The 27,356-nt window shown below is 30.5% G+C and overlaps 2 protein-coding genes across 2 annotated transcripts; both read left to right on the top strand.

Annotated features, from left to right (window-relative positions):
- The first annotated feature begins 425 nt into the window (after positions 1-425).
- On the top strand, positions 426-1,748 carry LOC110649124 (putative F-box protein At5g38270). The gene has a single exon (XM_021803554.2). The coding sequence runs from the start codon at positions 432-434 to the stop codon at positions 1,692-1,694; it is 1,263 nt and encodes a 420-aa protein (XP_021659246.2). The 5' UTR covers positions 426-431; the 3' UTR covers positions 1,695-1,748.
- Positions 1,749-22,396: 20,648 nt separating this feature from the next.
- On the top strand, positions 22,397-23,975 carry LOC110649330 (putative F-box protein At5g55150). The gene is made up of 2 exons (XM_058134556.1): positions 22,397-23,699; positions 23,793-23,975. The coding sequence occupies exons 1-2, from the start codon at positions 22,851-22,853 to the stop codon at positions 23,973-23,975; spliced, it is 1,032 nt and encodes a 343-aa protein (XP_057990539.1). The 5' UTR covers positions 22,397-22,850.
- The last annotated feature ends 3,381 nt before the right edge of the window (positions 23,976-27,356 follow it).

Here is a 27,356-nt window from a genome sequence, read left to right as displayed (position 1 = left end):
TGTTAAAAACCATTTTTCTTGTAGTGGATGTTATATTATCCTAACATATAGCAAATGAGCTCTCGAAGTATACATTGATCACACAATCTATTTGTAAAATATGAAATTTGTAGAATTTGAAATGAGAGTTGACCTATCATGTGCGAGTGGAAAATGTTAGAAATATTGTCTGGCTCACCTATGTGGGTCAACCCGAGTCCATTTGAATTAAAATCCAAAAGACATGTACATTGCCAAAAGGTGAAAAAATCCAAAAGTTATGTCTATTGGTTAAAAGATGTAACCGCATGAAGAGATGCGACTCTTCTTAATAGTTCCTTGCATTAAGAGATGCATCTTTTGGTTAAAAGGTTAGCATACTTTGACTAGTGTATATAAGAGCCTTGCAAACTTCTATAACAATGCAATAAAAAAAAAATCTCTTTTCTACCATGGCGGAAGACCCGAGTGCTAGCTCCAAAAGATTACAAATTTCTTTTTCTAAGGTTACTTCCATTGTCGAACCAAATTGGTCTAAGCTTCAACCTGAACTTCTGAGATTGATACTTTCAAAGCTATCTTTTGCTCAATTCATTCGCTTCAAGGCTGTTTGTTCTTCTTGGAATTCCATTGCAAAATCATATGTCTCTTCTTTACGTCAAGTACCATGGCTCCTCCTCCCTGGCAACCAAGAACATCATGCTTGTTGCTTCTTTAGTCTTGAGGACAATAAAACATATCAGATCAAGAACATTGGTAATCTGTTCGGTAATGATGCTTGGTGTGTTGGGTCATCTCATGGGTGGCTAGTGCTTTTAGATGATGAAGCAAAACCCTTCCTCCTCAACCCCTTTTCACAAGTTCGAATTCAGTTGCCTACAATTGAGAGGTTCATGTTTCAAGTTAATAAATCCTACTTCATCCAACACTTGAGAAAGGTTTTTATCACCAAAGCTATCTTGCTGTCAGATCCATCTCATGACAACAGCTATGTAGTTGTACTAATTTTCGGTTACCTCTCAAGGCTTGCTTTCTATAAGAAAGGAGATTCAGGTTGGACAATTCTTAGCGGTGCATCTCAAGGCTATTGTGATATCATATACATTAATGATCTTTTTTATGCATTAATGTCGGATAGTTCCATTGAAGTCTGGGACTTTCATGCTTCTTTGCCAATAAAGAAAACGGAAATCCACCCTTCAACCACAAGAGAAATGTTAGAAGCTACAAAGTGTTTCGGAAATTTACATTCTTGCCAAACTTACTTGGTGGAATCATCTGGCGATCTTTTACTGGTGCTAAGGTATATAGGGAATTTTGTTAATGAAGAAGGTGAAGTTGTTGATGAAGCATATCTTCTGAGTGGTGACAGCACCCAGCCTTTGGTTTGCCCGTATCAAACACTTATGTTTCATGTTTGCAAGTTGGATTCCAGAGAGCAAAAATGGGTGGGAGTAGACAATTTGAAGGATGAGGTATTGTTTTTAGGGGGGAACCATTCAATGTCACTCTCAGCTCAGTATTGTTCAGGATTTGAAAAGAATTCTATTTATTTTACGGATGATAATTGGAATCAGATGAATGAGGATGACTTGTATGGAGGCCATGATCTTGGCAAGTTCAGCTTGGAAGAAAAGATTGTGAAACCATTTTATGCATGTGATTTAAGGAGGATTGATCCACCACCTTTTTGGATAGTTCCAAATCCATGGTGAGAGACATATATGATTTATAGTAATATATATGTGGAGCAACCTGTTTTTAATTAATATATATGTGGAGCAACCTGTTTTTAATTAGTTATTGTTGTCCATGGTTTGACTAATTGTACTAATGTTGAAACATTTTTTTTCTTCCAAATTAAAGCTTAATGTTTGTCATAATTAAAATGGGCATTTTCTATCATCTCTATTTTGTGCTTGATTCTACTATGAATATTGATTGTAATTAAGAAGCGTTACTTATTATTATTTTGTATTTGAAAATATGCTGTGGACAAACACTAATTTGCTCTAAAAGTACAGTTCTAGAAATTATTGAGAATAAAAAAAAATGAAAAGGAGATGATACTCAACAATAAAAAAAAAAAATGAAAAGGGGATGACACTCACCGATAATCACCTAAAAAACTCAAAACTCACATTTACTAAACTTTAATCATATAAAATCACAATTTCATGTCAAATTTTAAATTCATAAATCCACATTTAAGAAAAAAAAACCTTTATTTTTCAAAACCCATTTTTTATATAGTAAATATTATTTATTAAACTCAATGACAATTTTTTCTTTTAATAGTTCAAGTTCTTCAACGCTTAAAAAGTGCAAAACAAGAACTCACGTATATATTTTGTATAATTTTAAATATATTTTTATAAAATATTTTTTAAAATATTACATATTAATTAATGTATGTCCATAAATTTTAAATTAATTATTCCATCAGGCCACTTTAAAATAATAACAATAATAATAAATTGGGCACGTACATCAAGTATAGGTTGGAATTGGACCTTGAAACCTGCTAATATGCTAAGAAGACAAGATATGACATGCAACAATATTAAAATTATCATTATTATATATCCTTAATTAAATAATCCTCAAATAAATTATTATATGTTTAATAAAAATTATTATTTTGATTACATATATCATCACATTTAAAACACTTCCACCAATGAATATATTAGATGTTTTATGCAATGATAAGTAGTTTAAATTAAATTATCTATTTTTTGTTTATAATTAGATCATTTTTATTTTATTCATTCATCTCTTTTCATTATAGAAATAAAAAAAAAAATTTCACTAATTAAAAGTAGAATAAAAAATATAAATTAATAAATTATATTTTTATATAGATAAAAAAATTAATATAAAAAATTGAAAGATCATAATAGTATTGACAGAATATAGATATTGACCATTAGATGAGCTACACACTACACTCTTCAACCCCATGATTTTTTTACAAACTCCATTAGTTAACCTTCAAAATTTAATATTTTATTGAAAGAAAAATTTGTACCATGTAAACTATTCTTCCAAAAAAAAATTCTCAATAATAAAGCACTTAATAATTTCATTAAACGAGGGAAAACATCATAAAAATTCAAGATGAAAAATAAAAAGAAAAAAGGTAAAACCTCTCTCCCTAGAAGTTTTTGGTTGTGATTATTAATTCATCTCTTTTAGATGAAACTAAAAACATATCTTTAATGTTTGATGTGCATATTTAAAATTATTTCCTCAATATTAATTATTTATTGTTAAAATTACTAAAAATGATATTAAATGAGATATGTGATGAAATTTTAATAAATAAAGAGGGATAATATGATAAAATATTATATATATAAACTTATTTTATAAACCCAACAAATGTTGAAACAAATAGTGAGCTTATTTTTAGAGTAAATAAATTAATTTATAAGTTAAGACAAACACATTCTAAAATTGAAATTGAAATTATATTGATTCAAGATTTCAATCGAATTGACATTGCTCGGTTCAATTTTAAACCATAATCAGATTTTTAAAAAAATAATAAAAGAATAATTAAATTTTATTAAAATCGAATTCAACCATTTAATATTAATCTCTTAAAACTTTAATCAAAATAGCTAATTTTTCACCCAAACCAAGCTGATAGCCACACCCAAGAATGGTAAGTTTAGGTTTTTCCATTAAGCGCTTAGTTTAACTGTTGGATGTAGTTGATATATATATATATATATATATATATATATATATATATATATATATATATATCATTAATTTACGTATAAAATTGACATTAATATTACTTATTACAACTCCAAGCATTGAAAGAGCATTTTTTGTAATAGAATGGACTACTACAGCAAATTGGGATTAATTAAATTATTTAATAATTATTAAGAAAGTTGTTTTTGATAGAATTGATAATAAAGAGATCATGCAAAAAATAAAAATTCATCAGAATTTAAACTTATAGTGAGATTTTTTTTTATTTTTATGAAATTATTTTTGTTTAATTTTTTTACTTTATTGTTGTTATATGTAGAAATTTTATTTTTTTTTTCTTAGTAAATAGTTTTGAATTAAAAAAAAAAATTGACCCACTGACTAAAGTTTTTAGCCCCAACCCTGGTGTCATCAATACTCTTATTATTATTAATTGAAAAATAATATTTTATTATATTATTTTATAAAAATATTATAATTTTATAATTTATTTTTTTCGTGAAGGGTTGTATTTTTGTTAATTTAATATATATTTTGAGAAATGATTATTTTATAGAAAAAATAAATATTACTTTATATAAAATATTAAATATTTTTAACACTAAAAAACATAAATTTACAACTAATTTTTGTAATTGACTGAAATTGGTTGTAATAGGAACCCATTTTGCAATCGATTTGTGGTTCCCATTTTTTTAATAAAATACTTATTTTAGAAAATTTAGCAATTGATTCAAGAATCTGTTGCTAAGTCGAATGCTATTAGTAACCAAATTATATTTATTTGCTAATCGATATTAGAAAAATCTTGAATATATAATTAGTAACGGATTTTAAAATTTAGTAACTGATTGCATCGATTGCGAATCGATTGCTAAATTTTAAGAGGGAAATTTCCACTCGTTTTTTGTTTTTGTTTTTTTTTTTCAATTTTTCAACGATTTGTGAATCAGTTACTAACAGCAACTGATTTTTGGAATCAAATGAGATCAATTACTATTAGCAATAGATTGTGAATCAGTTATAAATTTTTTCTCTCAAAAATTTTTGCCTAATTTTTTTTATTTGTAAGTGATTTATAAATCACTTACTAGCAGTAACTGATTTTTGAAATTGAATGAAATTCGTTGCTATTAGCAACTGAAAATAAAATTGGTTGCAAAATTTTTTCCTCAAAAATTCTCTCTACTTTTTAAAAAAAAAAAAATTTGAACTCAACTGAATCAATCGTTATCAATTGTTAATTCACTTATATAAACCACTACTCACGTCCTTTTCCCACTACTCTTTTTTTTTTGCTTTTTCTTTTATTTTCTCTCTTTTTCTTCTATCATCTTTTTCATTATTATCTATTTTGTTTATAATTTTTTTCTATCTAATCTATTTTCTTTATTATCTTTTTCTTTCTCATCTATTTTCTTCTTTATTATCTTTTTCTTTTTCATTTTTTTTCTTTATTTTCTTTTTCTTTCTCATCTATTTAATTCTTCATCATCTTTTTATTTCTCTTTTTTCTTCTTCATATACTTTTTCTGTCTCATTTTTTTATTTAATTTATTTTTTATTATAATTTACTTTTTTATAAATATTTGTTGTTAGTAAATTATTTGTGGCACCAATTAATTATTTTTATTAATTTTTTTGTTATTATTTTGATTAATAATTATTATTAGTATAATGTTTTTATATTAATTTTTAGCACAAAATTTTAATTAATAAATTATATTTTAGTAATTTTTAGAATAATTTATTTATAAGATTTTTATGTTATTTAGAAATTTAATTTTTTTTAAGAATTAGCAATAGAAAATCAGTTGCTAAATTGTCAAATTAAAGGCACTATTTTTTTTAGAACCGATTATTTATCAATTATTATTAGCAATCAATTTTGATTGCTAAATCGATCGCTACAAGCAATCGATATTTTTTAATAAAAAAATTATTTTTTAAAATTATTTTAGCAACCGATTCAATTTTCGGTTGATAAATTCATTGCTAATAGTAACCAATCTATTAGTCAGTTGTAACATGATTTAGCAACCAGTTTTATTGCAACTATCTAAATCGGTTGCTAAATAAGTTGCTAAATTGATTAACAACCAATTTTATTTGATTAACAATCGATTTGTTCAGTTGCTAATTCTTTTTTTTTTAGTGAAATATAAAAAAATGAGTCTTATTTTTTTTTTCATTAAAATAACAATAGAATTCACTTCCCTAATATATAAAAATATGAAACTATTTTCAGAAAAAAAATGAAAATATAATTTATTTATTTATTGAGCAAGTATTCTTCTAGTTTTTTTTTCTTATTAGAGAATTTCAATTAAAGGTCAAATTTATAAGTTTTATATTTGGTTTGGTTTATGTGTAGATTATTTATCAATTATTATTAGCAATCAATTTTGATTGCTAAATTGATCGCTACAAGCAATCGATATTTTTTAATAAAAAAATTTATTTTTTAAAATTATTTTAGCAACCGATTCAATTTTCGGTTGATAAATTCATTGTTAATAGTAACCAATCTATTAGTCATTTGTAACATGATTTAGCAACCAGTTTTATTGCAACTGTCTGAATCGGTTGCTAAATAAGTTGCCAAATTGATTAACAACCAATTTTATTTGAGTAACAATCGATTTGATCAGTTGCTAGTTCTTTTTTTTTTTAGTGTAATATAAAAAAATTATTCTTATTTTGTTTTCATTAAAATAACAATAGAATTCACTTCCCTAATATATAAAAATATGAAACTATTTTCAGAAAAAAAATGAAAATATAATTTATTTATTTATTGAGCAAGTATTCTTCGAGTTTTTTTTTTCTTATTAGAGAATTTCAATTAAAGGTCAAATTTATAAGTTTTATATTTGGTTTAACTTATAAATCGGCCAAACCTGCTTATAAGTCATATGTAGATTAGTGTTTGGTTTGGTTTATAAGTTAAAATAACTACTTAAAATAAGTCATAAAAAAGACAATCTTACTTATAACTTATTTACTTATTTTAAAACTATATTTTGACCAAATAAAATACAATATTATCCTAATAATTTTTAAAAAAATCAACACTATCCTTATTTTAACAATCACAATGCTCAATAATGCATCCTTTTCTGTCATTTTGAGAAATTAAGTTTTTTTTTAAGCATCTTTTAACCAAACACTTAAACTATTTAAAATTAATTTAAAATAACCTACCAAACAACTAACTACTTATTTTTAAATTAACTTATAAACTAAAAAAAAAATTCTAAATCAAAAATTAAAAGTGAGTAGCCAAACCAAATACCACATATATATATGTGTGTGTGTGTGAAAGCTAAAGACTAAAAAATAGTTATCAAGAACTTGACTCTTGTATTCATAATAAATTGACACATGGCATAATAAAAAATAATAATTATATATGTATATGTGTGTGTGTGTGAAAGCTAAAGACTCAAGAATGGTTATCAAGAACTTGACACTTGTATTCATAATAAATTGACACATGGCGTAATAAAAAATAATAATTATATTAAAAAATGAAATATTTATTAATTGTGGTATATTCCATGGTTACTTTATTTAAAATAAAGTAAAATTATTTTGTTATAAAAATTAGATGATTTAACGAAATTTTACAATTCATCTCATTAATTTTTTGTAAAATGATTTTTCTTTTTGTAAATTAGTCAATTATGAAAAATATATTAACTTAACAGAAAAAATAAAATTTCTTCACAAAACAACACATATAATATTTTTTAATAATGTTAAAAAATATTATAAATAAAATTAAATAAGGTATACATATTATTTCATATTTATCATCTATTATTTTAATTAAAATTTAAGATATTGTGAAAAATTATAATAATTTAAGATGAAGAAATTTTATATTTTCTGTTAAGTTAATAAAATTTTTCATAATTGACTACATTACAGAAAAAAAAATCATTTTAGAAAAATTTGATGAGATAGATTGTAAAATTTATTTTATAGATAGTAATAAATATAAGATATAATTAATATGAATAAAAATTATATTTATAATTTCATTTTAGTTTATATTTTTTATTTTATTACTGTATAGAATTTAAAAATTTTTAAATATGTAAAATTTCATTTACTATAGACTACCTTTTAATATCTTAATTATTGTACCTATAATTATTATACCTATTGAATTTATATACATATTTATGATTTAAAGATTTAAAAACTACTAGTTAAGATTTTAAACTTGTAATAATCATAATTAACACAGGGTATAATTAAAAAGAATTTATTTAAAAAATATAAAATATTTTAGACATTAAAATATAAGCTATTTCAATTTTCATTTTAACTAATCTCTTGTTTTCTTTTAATTATTAGTATATATAAAATATTTGAAATTTAAATAAAATATTTAAAATTAATGTTATTAGATAAAGCCTAATTTTAACTTATCTTATTAGTTAAACTTATCTCATAAAAAGATTTGTCCACATAATTGTTAATTACCTTTTTTTTTTTGTTTAATTCTAATTGAAGATTGAACCTAAAATGTTACAGCTTTGAGATAGCAAAATTCAATTTAAGTAACTTGTATTCACTAATAATTAACACTTGGCACAATTAAAAATATAATTTTATTTACAAAATATGAAATATTTGGAATTAAAAAAGATAAATATTTGAAATTTCATTTTAACTCATCTTCTTTAAATTTTTATTAAAAAATATTTAAAATGTCATTTTAAAAGTTTTAGCTGAAATTTAATTTTATCTTTTTTTAATACCAAGTTGATAAATATAAAGAAAGGTTTTTTTTTTTTTTTTTTTTTTTTTTTGTTGCAAAGTCATGGATTAGAAGTTTTAGCTCAAAAGGCAATTCTTCTAGCCAAAATAAGAGGCTTTAATCAGGTCATAATTAAAGAAGACTCTTTAACTATGATACAAGAATCTCCAGTATCTCTAAATCTCTATCAATTCAAAGAATTATCTTGGAAATTTTGCAGATAGGCGTGGTTGATAAAGATGGGATTTCTTTTCAATATGTGAATTGGCTTTGTAATGGGTAGCTCACAGTCTTGCCACCAAATGCTTTCATGATAGTTCTCTCTCTCATGCTTTCATATCTGGTGCTTTAAGGGCATTAAAATGAGACAAATTTTGTGCCATTTTGTTGGCGTGTTTGACGTTCCAATTACATTTTTTTCTTTATATCATTAATCATATGCATATAATTTAAAAAATATAATATTTTATGTTTGGTAAGGATTTTAAAATATATTATATTAAGTATTAAATATAAAATATATGGAATTTAAAAAATATAAAATATTTGAAATTTTATTTTAAAAATGAAATTAGTTTTATTAGACAGAAACTAACTGAAAACCGTAAATGAATGCATAAGCAACAAGGAAAGTTGGCCAATATCTTAAAACCTTTTGCACGCTTTGATAAGTTGTTAATTTTCTTTTTTTTTTTTTGGTAGAATGATAAATTATTAATTTAATAAATTATAGTCCGCTCATACTTGTTAAATACTCAAATCTCAAGTCCCACTAAATTAAAAAATTTAATAATTTAGAAATAAATTTTAAATCATAATTATTAATATTATGGATAAATTATTTCGGAGTCATTAGAAATTTTAATTATTTATAAATTTATTTCTATATTTTGGCGAGTTGATCCCAAATTATTTCCTTAAATTTATGATTATTTACAAATAATTAATCCACGTGTCTCTCTCCCTTGTCTCTCTCTATCTCCCTCTCCCTCTCCCATCATGTCTCTCTCCCTCCACAGTTTCTTTTCCTCTCCTTCTCTTGTCAAAGATAATCTAACATTTCTCTGCAAATATGAGAGCAAAAAATCCATTTCTACCCAAAATAAGCAACTAAATTGAAAAGTGAGAGACAGACAGAGAGAAAGAGAGAGAGACTTTTAATGCAAGGTGACTATAATCCAAAATTGTAGCAAGGCAACTCAACAAAAGTTACTATTTTTCAGCTCCCAAGATTCATACGAACAAATCATTTGGACATTATCTTCGAAAGAGCAATTAGGAATTGAGATTTGTAGCAAATTTTAAGTGAGAAGAGAAGGTGAATGGATTATTCAACCTAATCAATTTGTTTGTCCCAAAATGTGTGCTTCCATAAATTATGGGTCAAGCTACTCTATTTCAAGATCTTCATCGACTGGATAAAAAGTTTCAACTGACAGGCGAATCTTTAACTAGGAAATTTACTTAGTGAATTGGCTATGCTTAAAGATCTTCAGGATCTACAACTACAAGATCTCAAGTGGGAACATCATCTCCTACTGCTAATAGGTATGCGATCAAAGAAGCTCTAGACATGCAAGATATGGATATGAAAGATGATATGCTTGAATCAGATCACATATTTGCACATGGAAAATTTACTAGTGGGCCCCCTTTCCTTGCTTTATGTAGGATCTGTGATGCCCCTCACCCGTCTACAGTGTAGCTGAGTGAGGAGTGCCACATTCGGTGCCGGAGCACCCTATCTTGTTTTATCATATGTATTATAAACTTTTGATGTCATTTAAAACATGTATTCTATGTGTAAAATGTTTTTTTATATCTTATTTCTATGGAGACCCGGACAGAGCCTCCTCTATTTAATTGGCATCTGGCGGGTTTCACTAGTTACCTGTTAACAACAATTTCATATCTCTACATGTCATTTCTGTTCATACAATGTAACGGCCCGGCCCACTAATGATATTGTCCACTCTGGGCTGAAGCCCTCACGGTTTTAAAACGCGTCAATAGGGGTTAGGAACTATCAACTTATGAACCCAGCATCTCTCCCGTGTTTTGTCGATGTGGGATTTGCTTAGGGTGTTACAATCCACCCCCCTTATGGGACTCAGCGTCCTCGCTGAGGTTTGCCCCACCATCGTTCAAGGTTGCACGTGGAGCGGCTCTGATACCACAAATGTAATGGCCCGGCCCACTAGTGATATTGTCCGCTATGGGCCGAAGCACTCACAGTTTTAAAATGCGTCAATAGGGGTTAGGAACTATCAACTTATGAACCCAGCATCTCTCCCGTGTTTTGTCGATGTGGGATTTGCCTAGGGTGTTACAATCCACCCCCCTTATGGGACTCAGCGTTCTCGCTGAGGTTTGCCCCACCATCGTTCAAGGTTGCACGCGGAGCGGCTCTGATACCACAAATGTAACGACCCGGCCCACTAGTGATATTGTCCGCTATGGGCTGAAGCCCTCACAGTTTTAAAATGCGTTAATAGGGGTTAGGAACTATCAACTTATGAACCCAGCATCTCTCCCGTGTTTTGTCGATGTGGGATTTGCCTAGGGTGTTACAATCCACCCCCCTTATGGGACTCAGCGTCCTCGCTGAGGTTTGCCCCACCATCGTTCAAGGTTGCACGCGGAGCGGCTCTGATACCACAAATGTAACGGCCCGGCCCACTAGTGATATTGTCCGCTCTGGGCTGAAGCCCTTACGGTTTTAAAACGCGTCACTATGAGTTACGAACCACCAACTTATAAACCCAGCATCTCTCCCGTGTTTTGTCGATGTGGGATTTGCCTAGGGTGTTACAATCCACCCCCCTTATGGGACTCAGCGTCATCGCTGAGGTTTGCCCCACCATCATTCAAGGTTTCACGCGGAGCGGCTCTGATACCACAAATGTAACGGCCCGGCCCACTAGTGATATTGTCCGCTCTGGGCTGAAGCCCTCACGGTTTTAAAACGCGTCAATAGGGGTTAGGAACTATCAACTTATGAACCCAGCATCTCTCCCGTGTTTTGTCGATGTGGGATTTGCCTAGGGTGTTACATACAATTTCAAGTTCATTCATTCATCTAGAAATTCATATGCAGAAATTCATAGATAATAAATTACAAGTTTTCATTTCAATCCCAAGTTTAATTACAAGTCCAAAATGAAATACATCATGACTAGACATAATGAATCAAAATACTAGTCTATACATGGGCCCTACCAAAATATAAAAGACCGGTGAGGTGACTTTGATCGATGGCAGATCTGGTCGAAACTCTGTCCGAACACTACTGTGGCGGCTGCTGCTATGACAGCTGCTGATCTTCAGTACCATGGTGCATAATTTATAATAACAATAATTAAACAATTGAATTAATATCTACGAATCATATTTTCTGGGTCTTTTACATTTTTATTGCTCTTTGCAAACAATTAACATTATCGGGATCTTTTATGATTACTTATTGTATTTTAAGTCTTAATTAATTTTTATCAGTGCCCAAGAAACCTATAATAAATTATAAAAGCTGGATGCACGGGTGTATACTGGTTAGACAGCCATATGTCTGTCCAGTATACGTCTGTCAGGCACGAGGCCAGCTGTCGGGCATGAGACCCTTGTCAGGCTTGTAAAGCCAGAAATAAAGTTAGGCACAATGGCTAATGGGTAGGCATATAGTTTGTAGAACAATCATATCATACATATATTGTCAGTTCATGATTTGGTCTGTAAGCAGTACTGCTATCTGTGGTCCCTAATTGGTGTACTAATCGATCCAACTATATACATATAAGCCTAGGCATACTTTGGGCAAATTAGTACTATTAAGCACTTATAGTTTTATTATTTCATGCTATGTACTATTAAGGGTTCATAACATATTTTTGTTTCACTTCATATACTACCCATGCTTATACCATTTCCATGTTATTATAATGGGAACATAGGGCCCAAGCACTTATTCGTATAACTTATGTATTTATCACTCTCATTATTTTATGTTATATACTATATATATTTATAGTATTGTTATTTCATATATGATGGAAACATAGTTTCCAAGTGTATTTTCCTATGACTTATGTGTTTAGCAAACCATTTAGGTAAATTTACATTGTATGTATCAACTAATTTCATGTCACCTTGTAGTAGGAACGTAGGTCTCACATACCTATTTCATGTAATTTAGCATGTAGAGACTTATTAGAGATAAATCCTTACTAAAAACAATTTAATTCAAGAACCTTTCTTCAGGTTCAGTTTCACTATTTTGACTTTACATACCACGTTGAGCAATTACACATTATTATTTATTTCTTTGAAATGTATATATCACTTTATAGTGGGAAAATAGGTCCCACATACCCTTTTATGTGGTTTAGTGTTTAATGGCTTGTTTAAATTCCTACCACAAGATAATTTATCTCATGGACCTTTCTTTGGTTTCAGTTTTTGTGTCTTACTTTTACCTATCCATATGATCAGTTTATAGCCACTGTTTGGCCACACTTCCTTTATAGAAGTTGTTCTTCTATGTCTTATCTTTATTTTCCCTTTTGAATCATGTCAATTTGATTTTTAGAACTCAAGTTATGGTCGGATGACCAGAATCTGGGAATTACTATAACTAGCTCATTCCCAGATTCTGGTTCCTTAACTAGGCAGCTGTTGGACTTAAATTTTAATTAATGGAACAGGTTGCTGTCACTTTTAGGCATGGTGATCTTTATAAAAATTGTTACCCTATGTCTTATGATCATTGAGAAATTTGTATCACAATTTTTTAAGTTTTTTGAAATTATTTATGGCCAATTAAACTGACATGGGTTCATGTACCCTGTGCCAACAGGGGCTCAGTTCAGGACAGTGACTGCAGGTCACTTTTTGAGATTCTTAAATTCATAATTTGAGGAAGGTTCCTAAAACAAAGTTGTAGACCTGTTTCTCAGGTTTCTGGAAAGGTATGTCTCATCTCAATTGCATGTTTCTAGTGGGAGTATGACTAAAAGACTATTCTGGGGTCAAGTGAAGTTTGGTCAGATTCCAGGTTTTGATGCAGTAAATTTTTCTAACTATTTGACCTAGTTCTCTTGATTTCTGGGTTTCGGTCAAAATACGAATTTTATAGGTATATGTCTTGTGGACATTTTACCACTGGTTTCACTACATTTGAGTTCTTGTAGACCAAGTTATAGCCATTTTTCCAAAACTGGTCGGGTAAGTTCATGTCCAGAAATTTCTAAGCAACACAAGTCTAGACAATTTTGTAGCCCAATTTGGGCCAGCAATTTGGCTTGGTTCTTGACTTTTTTGGGTTCGGTGGTCTTCATAAAAATTGTAGCCCTATATCTAAGCTTTCCAATGGTATCAAATTCAGGTCATTTGGACTAGTATAGAGGGAGTTATGAGCAAATGAATATGTACTATTCAATTTGTCATCCAGATTTGGGCAGTGTTTAGGTCAAGTTTTGGACAAAATTTGGGCATGGTTTCTTCATGAAAAATGGGCTATTTTGGGTCTAGTTTCACCTCCAATTGGCCTCATACCAATTGGAGCAACACACAATCAGTTATGGTTCATCAAATACACTGGACTCATTGAGTCCCAAACCTATAGAAAATGGCACTCCCAATATTCAATCTCCTCTAACTTCCTTACTTCAATTTGACATTCAAGGTACTTCTAAATATCATCAACACATCTCAACAATCCCAATTGCGAGGTATAATACAAAAGCACCCAAGTTAGGTTAAACCCTAACTCACAATTTCAACCTCATGAAACTTCAATGTAAATCAACTTCTAATACTTATAAATGCATCAATCAACATCATTAAATCACTTTATATACACTAAAGTCATCAAAGACCATCACTCACCATGGGTACCAAAAATTCACTCCCCTTATAACTCACCAATTTCTTTTAGTTTCTTACAAATTTCACTTCATTTTAACCTTAACTCAAGGATTAATAAAGGAAGAAAGGAAGATTAGGCACTAACCTCTTATGACCCAACTTCAAACTTCAACTTTTCTTCTTCTTATGGGTATCTAAAGCTTCCTTATGGAGTGGGAAGGATTTTTAATGAAGGGGATTAGGGGTTTTGGTGGACAAATGAAGAGAAACTCAAGCTCAAAGCTTGAGCAAAAATGGTGGAGGGGAGAGAATAATGGAGACGGCAAGGAGAGAGAGAAGAAGACGATGAAGAAGACTTGTGGTTGGTGAATTTTTGTCTCTTGTGTCTTATATATATTCTATAATTATTGTACTTTATTTTTTTTTAAATGCCATAAGTCTATTTCCTTTCTTTTCTTTTTTTATCTTTTCTTTTCTTCTTCTTTCTCTTCTCATTTTTCAAATTCAAATTCATAAATTTAATTTATGTTAATTATTTTCTTTCATAATTTTAATTTGACATTTAGGTCAAAATTCACCTCCAGGGGTGAAATGACCAAAATGCCCTTCATGGTGCTCATCGGGTTATTTTTATTATTTTATACCAATTAATAAATTCTCTAAATTTTATTTTATTTCTCAAAATTTTTCCTATATTTTTTTTATTTGTTTTATTAATTTATGCCTCCTCACTATAGTTTAAGTGTAATTCCAGACATCTTGACTGTCCGAACAGACATTAGTCGTCGGAACAGTAAAATGTACAGATTACCTACGATGAGGGCGTTATACTACAAAAGAAGCATCGCAATTGGAGAGAGCTGGTGTTTGTAAACAAAAGGCCAAGAGCACTAGTTTGTCTTAGATACCGTAATAGACATTTGGTCACCTTCCAGTGTTCAACCATAGGCTGGTGCATAAATTGTGATAACTTGTTCGTAGAGAAAGTGATATCTGGATGAGTTAAGGTGACATATTGAAGAGCACTAATAACTTGTTAATACTATTCCCCATTATTGTAAGATTCACCCATTTCTTTTAAGTGACTTGGACTAGTGGCCATTGGAGTGTTACCAGGCTTCAAATCATCCATGTTTGTTTGAAGAAGGAGATTCTTGATATACTTTTTTTGAGTGAGTAGTATGCCATTTGAAACCTTGGTGACTTATATTCCTAAAAAATAATGCAATGGGCCAAGATCACGAACAAGGGACTCTTGGATGAGGTGAGATAAAAACCAACCCAATTTTGAATGATTTGAACATGTCACAAGAATGTCATCCACATAGATTAAAATATAGAATCTCAATGCACCTTCACAGAGAATGAATAGGGAAGAATCTGCCTTAGAAGGAATAAACCCCAGATACACCGAAAATTCTGATAACCGATGGAACCATGCTCTTAGCGCCTATTTAAGGCCATAGAATGATTTATATAGTTTACATACATGATGAGGATGAGACAAATCATGATATCTTAGTGGTTGTTCCATATAAATGTTAGTATCCAAAAAACCATACAAAAAAGCATTGGATATATCTAATTGATTTGATAACCAATTGTACATTATAGCAAGGGATAAGATTATGCGAATAGTGTTATGCTTCACAACTAGACTAAAGGTTTCTGCGTAGTCAATACTAGATTGCTGAGCATACCCTTTGGCTACTAATCCTGCCTTACAGTGCTCCATAAACCCATCAACATTTCTTTTAATTCTGAAAATCCATTTGTTACCAATGACATTTTTATTCTCAGGCCTTGGTACTAAACTCGATGTTTTATTGGAAAGTAAAGCATTTATCTCACCTTGCATTGCAATTCACCATTCCTCATAAGGTTGGGCTTGTTTAAATGTCTTGGGTTCGATTTCAAGATAATTGATATTGCGAGTGGTTAAATTAGCATGGCATTGGTACAATGTTCGAGGTCTCAATTGCATAGGATGCGTGCAATTATCGAGGTTGAGTAGGATAATTAGACATGTAGATAACAAGATTAATGCCTTGTGTGTTACTTGATTAGGGAATAGGTGATCAGGAGACAATATGATCGGTGGAGGACATTGTATGGATAAGAGTCAAGGTAGCAGGTGATGGTAAGCCTAATGATGGGGTATGCATTAGTGATGCAGGTGGTAGGTTAGGCACAAAATTATGTGGTATAGAATTATTTGAAAGAAAAGGCACACATGAAGATTATTCTTGGGACAAGGGAGCAGAAGTGTGATGATGAATAGTGAGCCAAGGACTAAAGAAGGATGACACAGGAGTGCTGCTAACTGTACAAAAATGATAGGGAAAAAAATTGTCCTAGAATTTTGCATGATGAGTCAAGTAAATGCATTTAAAAGGGATATCTAAACACCTGTGAGCGTGATGCATAGGACTAGGTCTAAGATAAACACAAGTTTTGATTTTGAAATCAAACTTATGATTATTATATGGTCAACGTAATAGATAAACAGCACAACTGAAAGGTTTAATATTAACTATATTAGGGTGCTTATTAGATAAGAGAAAATAGAGTGATTTATGATGTAAAACAGGTGAAGGTAAATTGTGATAAGCATTACAGTCATTTCAAAGGCAAAATTCCAGAATTTGAGAGGTATGTGTGCATAAGCAAGAAGTGTAAGGCCAGTGTCAACAATATGTTGAATTTTACATTCAGCAGTGCCATTTTGTTCATGCGTATAAGGACAAGCAATGCAATGACAAATACCAACAAATTGAAAATATTTATTTAATGGTATTTGCCACCCTAATCAGAGTGAAAAGATTTGATTTTAGAATTAAATTAGTGTTTTACCATATATTAAAAATGAAGGAAAATGGAATAACATGACTCTTATTTTTCAGAAAATAAATCCAAGCGAAACGACTGTAATCATCAATGAACAATAAAGCATAACAATGGCCTAAGCTAGAAAGCATACGAGCAGGGCCCCAAACATCAGAATAAATAATTTCAAAAGAAATAATACTTTTATGATCAATAGTAGCTAACGAATTTTTGCTAATTTTCCTAAATAACGTGAAGAACAAGGAAAGAAATTTGAACAGATTAGTATTTTTCAGAATGCAAGACATTGTGCGATAATGTGAATGTCCAAGGCAAACATGCCTAGTCATTCATGGTAAGAACTTTAAAATTGAGGGCGTTCTTGGGTGGACGGATAGTGTACATGTCATGCTTACTTGGTCCTTGTAGAAGAACCTTCTTGGTTGCTTGATACTTAATAACGAAATAATCCAGCCAAAATTCAAAAAAATAAGAGTTGCCAGTGGTGAATTGTTGAACAGACAATAGGTTCTTGACAATTTTTAGAACACAAAGAACATTGGTAAAGGTAAGATTACCTTGTGAAGAAGGAAGAAAGGCATTACCAGTGTGAGCTATCTGCAATCCTTGCCCATTACCAATATAAAACTGATTAGGCCCAAAAAATTCATTTATAGCGCTTAAAGTAGTTATATATGGAGTGACATGAAAATTGGCTGTAGTATTTGGATACTAAGTAATTGGTTGTCCACCATGAGAAAAATTTGCCATTGTTCAGGCAGTAGAAGAATAATTGGCATTCGGGCTACCATGATGAGGTCCATATGAAGATGCAATAAAATACCTTGGGCTAGGAGGAGCATAACGTTGGTGACAGGTTGCTGTTGAGTGATTATGTCAACCACAGATTTGGCATGGTCCTCATAGTCTTGATGAATAAGTGGACTAAGAACAAGTATTACTGCAATAAAAAGAAGAGTGAGGACCTCCCGTGGTTATAGGTGTAGGAAGCAATGGTCAAGTGGAGGATTGCTTGAGCACCATATTTGGTAATAAGAACTTCATGAGAGCTTTGCAATAAAATTTCATGAGCCACCAATTGGCCATGAAGTTCATTAAAAGAAACAAGATTAGGTCTCAAATTAAGTGCAGTAATAATGCTATGAAATTCAGCACCAATATTGCGATTACAATCGCATTAAATTCAGCCGATGATAAAGGTCCCCCAGCAATTGCCAATTCATTAGTAAGAGCTTTGGCCTTTTGTAAATATTGAAAAATAGACAAATCTTTTTTCTTAAGCTCTAGCAATTCAATGTGTATTTGCGATTGACGATTCTGTGAAATTGATCCAAAGGCATTAGCTAAAGCTTTCCAAACATCAAAAGAGGATGAGAGACTAAATGATATATGGGAATATTTCTTCCATAAGAGATGAAAGCAACCACAATTGGAGCATTTGATCTTTCTTGAACCAAATGTCATATTCTGGATTAGGAACAATTTGATTATTAGAGGAAGCAAAAGTCTTAGAGGGAGCAGAACAATTATGATCAATAAAACCATTTAAATTCTAAAAGTTGAGCAAAGGAATAATTGACCCTTCCAAGCTAAGTAGTTTTTGGGTGTCATTTTGATGGAAAACGTAGAATGAGTAGAGGATGGAGAGGGTGATGCATTTAGTAAAGGAACTAGTTAAGAAGAAGTGGATGAACTCATGTTGAAATAGATTGAGAAGAAGATGGAAAAAAATAATTAATTAATAGGCTCTGATACCACGTTTGAACAAAGGATTGAGAATTTCTATTGTTTTTATTAGTATAAGAACAATACAATTATATAGAGCACAAAAGTATAAACAACAAAAAGATAAACATTGATCTGATACAAGAGTCCATGTGATATCAAATAACAAGTAACCGATAATATTAGTTGAGAAGAATTATCTAAATTGAGCAGGAAAGCAAATACTGAAAATATGGGAGGAATAAATTGCATACCTTGGTTTTTGTCGTAATTCCTATTTATAAAGTAAGGGACAATGCCTTTCTGCTACATTCGACATCTCGCCAGCTCACATCCAACTATATTATTCCGTGTGTTATGGAAACACTTCACCTTATTAGGCAATACGCTTAATTGAGATATAGCGTATCCCAACAACCTTCGTCCAATCTCTTAAATAGTCCTTTCTTATCCAAATGACTTATATCTTGCCTGAAAACCTTGTGTCCTATCCAAAAACCTTGTACTTTATCTTATATCTTGTGCTTTGTCTGACATCTTGTGCTCTGCCCAAACACCTTGCACTTTGTTGGAACACCTTGTTTTTTATCCGAACACCTTGTCTTTTATCCAAACACCTTGTTCGATTACCCTAAATGATGAATCCAAAACCGACCTCATCTTAAATGATTCGAACTCTCTAAAACTTTTGGGGTGTAACAAATCAAAAATACTAATCGGGTTTCAGTTCGAGTTAAGTGATTTTTGCGAATATCCTACCCATTAGCATCCATAGCTACTTTTTTGAGGGTCACTAAAGTTGTAAAGTTATAGTAGTGTAGTTGGTAGTGACTTGTTATCTCTCATACATCTTTTTTTCATCTCAAATCATCCTTTTCATATCTTTTCTTGTGTAGTTGGCAGCTATGTTTACTAGGTCATTGAAGTTGAAGTAATATAGGGTTTTTTTTTTTAGTTATAATAATTTTTATATTAATGTTTCTACATCACTAATAAATTTAATAATTTTATTTAATTCATTAAAAAATACTTAAACTCTATTTCACATTTTTATTAAAACTATTATTAAGGAAAACACTTTTTAGATATATTAATTAGAGAGTATTAAAATTAATTTAAAACTAAGGCTCCATTTAAAATTAGTGAAAATTTTTCATACTTTTATATCTTAGTGATTAAATATATTATGCTATTTTGTAACAATATTTTATTTTCTAAATAGAGGTAAGGATGGCAATCCACCAGACATTGGAACTATATTCTTCGAAACTCATAAGAAGGGTGCAGATTTGGTTGACTTTAATGTTCAAAAAATATGTATATTATGTTAGTTCTATTGCAAATATGTTTCTTTTCATAAATTATTATATTTGTGTCATTAATTGATCATAGTTATTGCAGGATCAAATTCGTGATGTCATTCAATCCAGCTCCTCTTTATGGAGTGAAATGTGATATTATCTCATATGGAGCCAGTAGAACAATATTTTGAAATGTGATATTATGATCATGTAATTGGTTGTGGGGGTGAAATGAAAGCAAAAGAAGTTAATAAATCTTGTTCCTATGTTGGCCTTTAAGAGGAGAATCGATTGCTTAAGGATCATTTGTTTGAAGTAGAAGCTATGATGAAACACCTTGAGGAGTTACTATTGAGCCAACATTCTAATGCTCCATTCGGAACTCCTCCATCTATAGATCATTTTACATGACTGGGATAAGATAAATTATCTTTGTTTTTCATGCATTATATTCTTTTTGCTACTTTTAATATAGGTCATATTTTAAGTTGTACATTTATAAATGGAAATGTGTTATTTCTCTATTTCATATTTATCCAAAATAAATATATATAATTAAATTGAGTATGGGAATTGGATTGGAAGTTGATGAGTATTTTTGAAGTTATGTTTTATGCAGATTGAGTTTAAATTGTTTATTTGAACTTTTGGAAATGTTCAAAATACAAATAGAACTCTGCCAGATTTTCTATTTGACATTTATGCTTAAGCTATTAAGAAATAAAATATTAATGCATTTTAAATAAAGTATGAAATTTGTTTCAAGTTATTAGTGGATTTCAAAAAATTTATAATTTGATTAGATTTTTATATTTTTGTGTAGATGTGATTTTGCAAATGGTGAAGGTATTGAAGTAACTTTTTGAGTGAAGGTGTTCAAAAGTAACTTGGGAAATATTGTTGAATTTTGCTTCCTTCACATATTTATATTACTTTATTGACATATACAAATTAAGTATGAACAATTAATATTAAACCAACGTTTGAGACATTTGTTATGGCATTCATATTAATGTATAAATATTATTTTACTTATCAATGCATATCATTTATTATTATTATTATTATTATTATTATTATTATTATTATTATTATTATTATTAAAAATTCAGGTATTTTAAAAGTGAAAATAATTAAATCATCATCATTAACGATGATTTTTGTATTCATATTGGTTATTAATCACTTTTTTTGTCACTAATAATTTGTCTCAATCACTTTTATGATTGTTAATAAATTTTTACAACCACTTTTTTGGGCATTAATCATTTTTAATGACCATTTTTCATCATTGTTATCAATTTTTAATGTCCATTTATCTGCTTCTTTAATTATTTTCTACAACTAATTTTTACTATCGTTAGTAGTTTTTAACGATCAGGTTTTATGACGACATCAAAGGTCGTTAATAACTTTTAACGACCATTATTTACTATCGTTACTATTTTTCAACAACCAAGTTTTTCATCGTTAATAATTTTTAATGACGATATTAAAGGTTGTTAAAGTACAAAATAATGGTATTTTAATTCAAATTTAATGATCATTTTCTCTTTCATAAATAGTATTAATGATGACTAAAATAGTCATTAATATTACAATTTTAACAATCGATTATTGTGGCCTTGTTATTAGTATTAACGAGTTAAGTTTAATGACAAAGTCTATAATGACTTAACAGCCAACCTTTACAGTTGTTAATTAGTATTAATGACTACTTTTTAATTTCTAACGAGGATTTCCTCTTGTTAAAGACCATTTTTCTTGTAGTGGATGTTATATTATCCTAACATATAGCAAATGGGCTCTCGAAGTAAACATTAAACGCACGATATATTTGTAAAATATGAAATTTGTAGAATTTGAAATGAGAGTTGACCTATCATGTGTGAGTGGAAAAATGTTAGAAATATTGTTTGGGTCACCTCTGTGGGTCAACGCGAGTCCATTAGAATTAAAATCCTAAAGACATGTACATTGCCAAAAGGTGAAAAAATCCAAAAGTTATGTAGATTGATTAAAAGATATAACTATATGAAGAGATGCAACTCTTCTTAGTAGTTCCATGCATGAAGAGATGCATCTTTTGGTTAAAAGGTTAGCATACTTTGAGTAGTGTATATAAGAGCCTTGCAAACTTCTATAACAATGGCAATTAAAAAAAAAAAAAAAAAAAAAAAAAAAAACTCTTTTCTACCATGGCGGAAGACCCGAGTGCTAGCTCCAAAAGATTATAACTTTCTTTTTCTAAGGATTCTTCCATTGTCGAACCAAATTAGTCTAAGCTTCAACCTGAACTTCTGAGATTGATACTTTCAAAGCTATCTTTTGCTCAATTCATTCACTTCAAGGCTGTTTGTTCTTCTTGGTATTCCATTGCAAAATCATATGTCTCTTCTTTGTGTCAAACAGCATGGCTCCTGCTTCCTGGCAACCAAGAACATCATGCTCGTTGCTTCTTTAGTCTTGAGGACAATAAAACATATAAGATCAATAACATTGGTAATCTGTTCGGTAATGATGCTTAGTGTGTTGGTTCAACTTATGGGTGGCTAGTGCTTTTGGATGATGAAGCAAAAGCCTTCCTCCTCAACCCCTTTTCACAAGTTCGAATTCAGTTGCCTACAATTGAGAGGTTCATGTTTCAAGTTAATAAATCCTACTTCATCCAACACTTGAGAAAGGTTTTTATCACCAAAGCTATCTTGCTGTCAGATTCATCTCATGACAACAACTATGTAGTTGTACTAATTTTTGGTTACCTTTCAAGGCTTGCTTTCTGTAAGAAAGGAGATTCAGGTTGGACTATTCTTAGTGGTGCATCTCAAAGCTATTGTGATATCATATACTTTAATGATCTTTTTTATGCATTAACGTGGGATAGTTCCATTGAAGTCTGGGACTTTCATGCTTCTTTGCCAATAAAGAAAAGGGAAATCCACCCTTCAACCACAAGAGAAATGTTGGAAGCTACAAAGTGTTTCAGAAATTTACATTCTTGCCAAACTTACTTGGTGGAATCATCTAGCGATCTTTTACTGGTGCTAAGGTATATAGGGAATTTTGTTAATCAAGAAGGTAAAGTTATTGATGAGGCATATCTTCTGAGTGGTGACAGCACCCAGCCTTTGGTTTGCCCATATCAAACACTCATGTTTCATGTTTGCAAGTTGGATTCCAGTGAGCAAAAATGGGTGGGAGTAGACAATTTGACGGATGAGGTATTTTTTCTAAGGGGAAACCATTCAATGTCACTCTCAGCTCAGTATTGTTCAAGATTTGAAAAGAATTCTATTTATTTTACGGACGATAATTGGAATCAGATGAATGAGGATGACTTGAATAGAGGCCATGATCTTGGCAAGTTCAGCTTTGAAGAAAAGATTGTGAAACCATTAATGAATTTTCATCTAGATCGGGCAGTCATGATTTGGGTAAATTTTTTTAATGTGGGTTTTAGAGTAAGAGAAATATTTATAATGATATGGGTTATGGGTTTTTTTCATATGAATAATGCTATGATATGTATTTTTTTTTTCAATTTTTTACAGAAAAGCAATTATTGTTATTATTTTGAGTAGGTTGATGCAAAATTTCCAAGGCAGGCAAATGTTGTCATAGTTGGACTGCTGAATCGAATCAAAAGGATGGAGCTTGAGAGAGATGTGGAAAAGAAAGAGATCGAAAAAAATTATAGGAGATGGAAAATGGTTGTGGCATGTTTCTTGTTGTGTGTGATTAGAAGAATTTTCTTTTGTGCTTAGTATAAAAGCTGATTAGAAATGTTGGGTTCTGGGCTAAAATTTTGTTAATATTTTATAGTTGTTTCTGGCCCAAAATTTTGTTAATATTTTATAGTTGGCTCTTTTATGTATTTTGATAGAACTTTATGTTTAATGTAATTTGGGTTAAGATATTATTGCTTTGTATTGCTTAATATATTTAATCAATTATGTAATTTTAATCCTTTGGAATACTATAATCATTATGACATTTGATAATTCTTGTTTGGGTTGACATTGCATAATTTTTTTTGTACTATATTATTTTTTATAGTAATTTCAATCTATTATATAATTTCAATACATTTGGACTGAAATATTTAGAAAATAACTCAGTCATCAAATTTCAATTTTACTCGATAAATGAGAGGGTATAAAAATTCATTAAATCCTTCATAATATCAACAAAATCTAAAGTAAATAATAACAAAAATTAATATAAAATAAATTATATTTTTATATTCATATAAACAATCAATGTTCAATAACAATCATATTCCACATATCCAAGATATGCTTCAACATTGAATCAATAATATATTCATTTGATTCAATATTTGAAGCATAAAAATTTGCAACACCCTAATCAAATCCTACATCGACAAAATACGGGAGAGATGCTGGGTTTAAAAGTTAGTGGTTCGTAACCCCTAGTAACGCATTTTAAAATCGTGAGGGCTTCGGCCCAGAGCGGACAATGTCACTAGTGGGCCGGGCCATTACATTTGTGGTATCAGAGCCGCTCTGCGTGCAACCTTGAACGATGGTGGGGCAAACCTCAACGAGGACGCTTAGTCCCATAAGGGGGTGGATTGTAACACCCTAGGCAAATCCCACATCGACAAAACACGGGAGAGATACTAGGTTTATAAGTTAGCGGTTCGTAACCCCTAGTGACGCGTTTTAAAATCGTGAGGGCTTCGGCCCAGAGCGGACAATATCACTAGTGGGCCGGGCCATTACAAAATTATTGCTTTACAAAATCAAGACATGTCAATATACCAACTCTACCAAAATATATACCCAAATATGATAGCCTCCTCTCACTTTAAGTTTCCTTGCTGCATTCGACCTTCCTTTTACCTTAGATGTGTGAGATGCCCCTTCGCTATTAGATGCATTTGCTTGACCCTGCAAAATGTAAAAAATAAATAATAAATAAATCTTAACAATTCCTTCAACTTAGTAAATACATGAGTTTGTGTCCATTTTTAAGATGTAGTTGTATACCAAATGTTTGCCCAGTTCCATCATCCTCAACATTAGGAATTTGTCTCTCATTATCATTCCTTACATCAGTATCATGTTGAGATTTAACCTCAGACTTATTACCAACTCTTTGCCCTATTCCATCATCCTTAGCATTAGGTATTTGGCTTTCATTGTCATGTCTAATTATATCTTCACCAATATCATCCCCATTTGCACTTGTATGCAGATAGTCATTATCTGTAATGGTGTCTTCATTCATGTTAAAAAAAAAATTTGCAAAACCACTATAACTAGCTTGTCCAAATTCATATGTGCATGCATTACTTATCCCATTAAACCTTTCAATATTTGAAGACCCTAAATCATCAAATGTCCCTTGCACATGAAACTCCTGACTCCCCCTTCAAGCTGGTTCTCTATATTGCTAGTAACTTCTCGGTTACCATCCTTTAAAAGCAAAGGCATTAATGAATTACCCTTGTATGAACTATCACTTGTATGAACTATCACTACTTTCCTTAACCCCACACCAATCTCATCAATCTCCTCAAAAATCAATTTAGACTTTTAGTAACTTCCTGCTGCCTAAACTCCTTCCTTATATCATCAACAGTCAAGTGTTACACATATAGATCAATAATACCTTCAATCTCAACTTGTTTATCCATGGTTGCCTCCAAAAATACCTAAGCATTCCTTCAATCTACAAACCTTGACACATTCGATCAATCCTCACCATGGACATGGTATCCCATGTTAGACCATGGACTGTCCATGTCTTCCCATCATAATACCCCATTCTCCAAGTGTACCATTATGATGAATGCATAAACTAAATGAAATTTCATCATGCACCCCTGCAAGAAATAATATAATTTAATAATATTCAAGTTATCAAAACATAACTTTGTCAATGCACACATATCAATTAAAAATAACATTACTTGTTGGAGAAATATAATATAATATAACAATAAACAATACATAAGGTAACATATTTAATGCATATAAGCTTTCATTAGAAAAGCATGATTAACACATTACATAAGGCATATAATGTCTTTCTATAATGGGTCATTCATCAAAGCACCTGACAAAAAACAAATTGACACTAAACACTAAGAGAAAGATTTTGCAAACAATGACCCACACACATTATTCATTATAAAGCAACATATTTAATAAAGAGAAGCTTTTCCAAGTCAAATATCACTATTCAAACATACATCGTTAAAGCAATCAGTTTATAGCTAACCTTGATTGTGGGCCATGTTTGCTTCCATAGTTGCGAAACTGATAGTAGTCTCTGTTCAAAGTCAGAAAAAAAAAAACATGCTATCAAATGGGCCCTCAAATATTCTCCTTCGAATCAACTGATAATAAAAAACAATTTACCCAAAATGGTTGCTTTATAGTGGACCACATTAAAACTTTCCAACAAAATCTAATCAAAATGATATTGAATCAAACATACCCATTGAAAAAAGCCATAACAAATAACGTACCTTTATTGAATTGGGATAAAACAGTAAGGAAAGTCCCAAATAGTGAACTTGATAGTGATTTGTGAGGTAATGGCAAATTCATAAGAAAAAAATGACCAAACTCACAATCCTTCAAGAGAATAATAATCAAACTGATGAATCGATGAACCAAGCGTGAATTGACAAATTAAGATAAGAGAACAACAAGAGAGAGAGAGAGACAGAGAGAGAATAAAGATGAGAAAAATAGCATTCAAGCGAACAGTGATAAAAGAAGCTGCGTTCTACGCGTCAGATAAAATCCTTGGTCGACAATGAAGAATGAGTTATGAAAAGAAATAATCGATGGATTTCAAGTGATGATTTGCAATGAAGAATGAGCCTGATGATGAAGAAATTAAAGGGACACAACTTACTGTATTGAAGAGAGAGAAAATGTAGATGAAAGAGTGAGAGAGTGAAGTAACACACGTTGGAGGAGAGACAAAAAGGGATAGATGATTCTTAATCTTACCTGGACATGCCACATCATCTTTTTACCTTTAAACCGGTTATTGTAGGTTATATGAGATTTAAAGTGACATTTACTGTAGTTTATGAGGTTTTAAGTGAAATTTTAAAATTCATGTAACGTAGTGTTACCGACCCTAAAATTCATGTACCATGG

The sequence above is a fragment of the Hevea brasiliensis genome, chromosome 14 (genome assembly GCF_030052815.1).
Source record: "Hevea brasiliensis isolate MT/VB/25A 57/8 chromosome 14, ASM3005281v1, whole genome shotgun sequence".
NCBI classification, from domain to species: domain Eukaryota; kingdom Viridiplantae; phylum Streptophyta; class Magnoliopsida; order Malpighiales; family Euphorbiaceae; genus Hevea; species Hevea brasiliensis.
The sequence above is the reverse complement of the archived record's forward strand: the minus strand, read 5'-3'. Positions and strand labels throughout refer to the sequence as shown.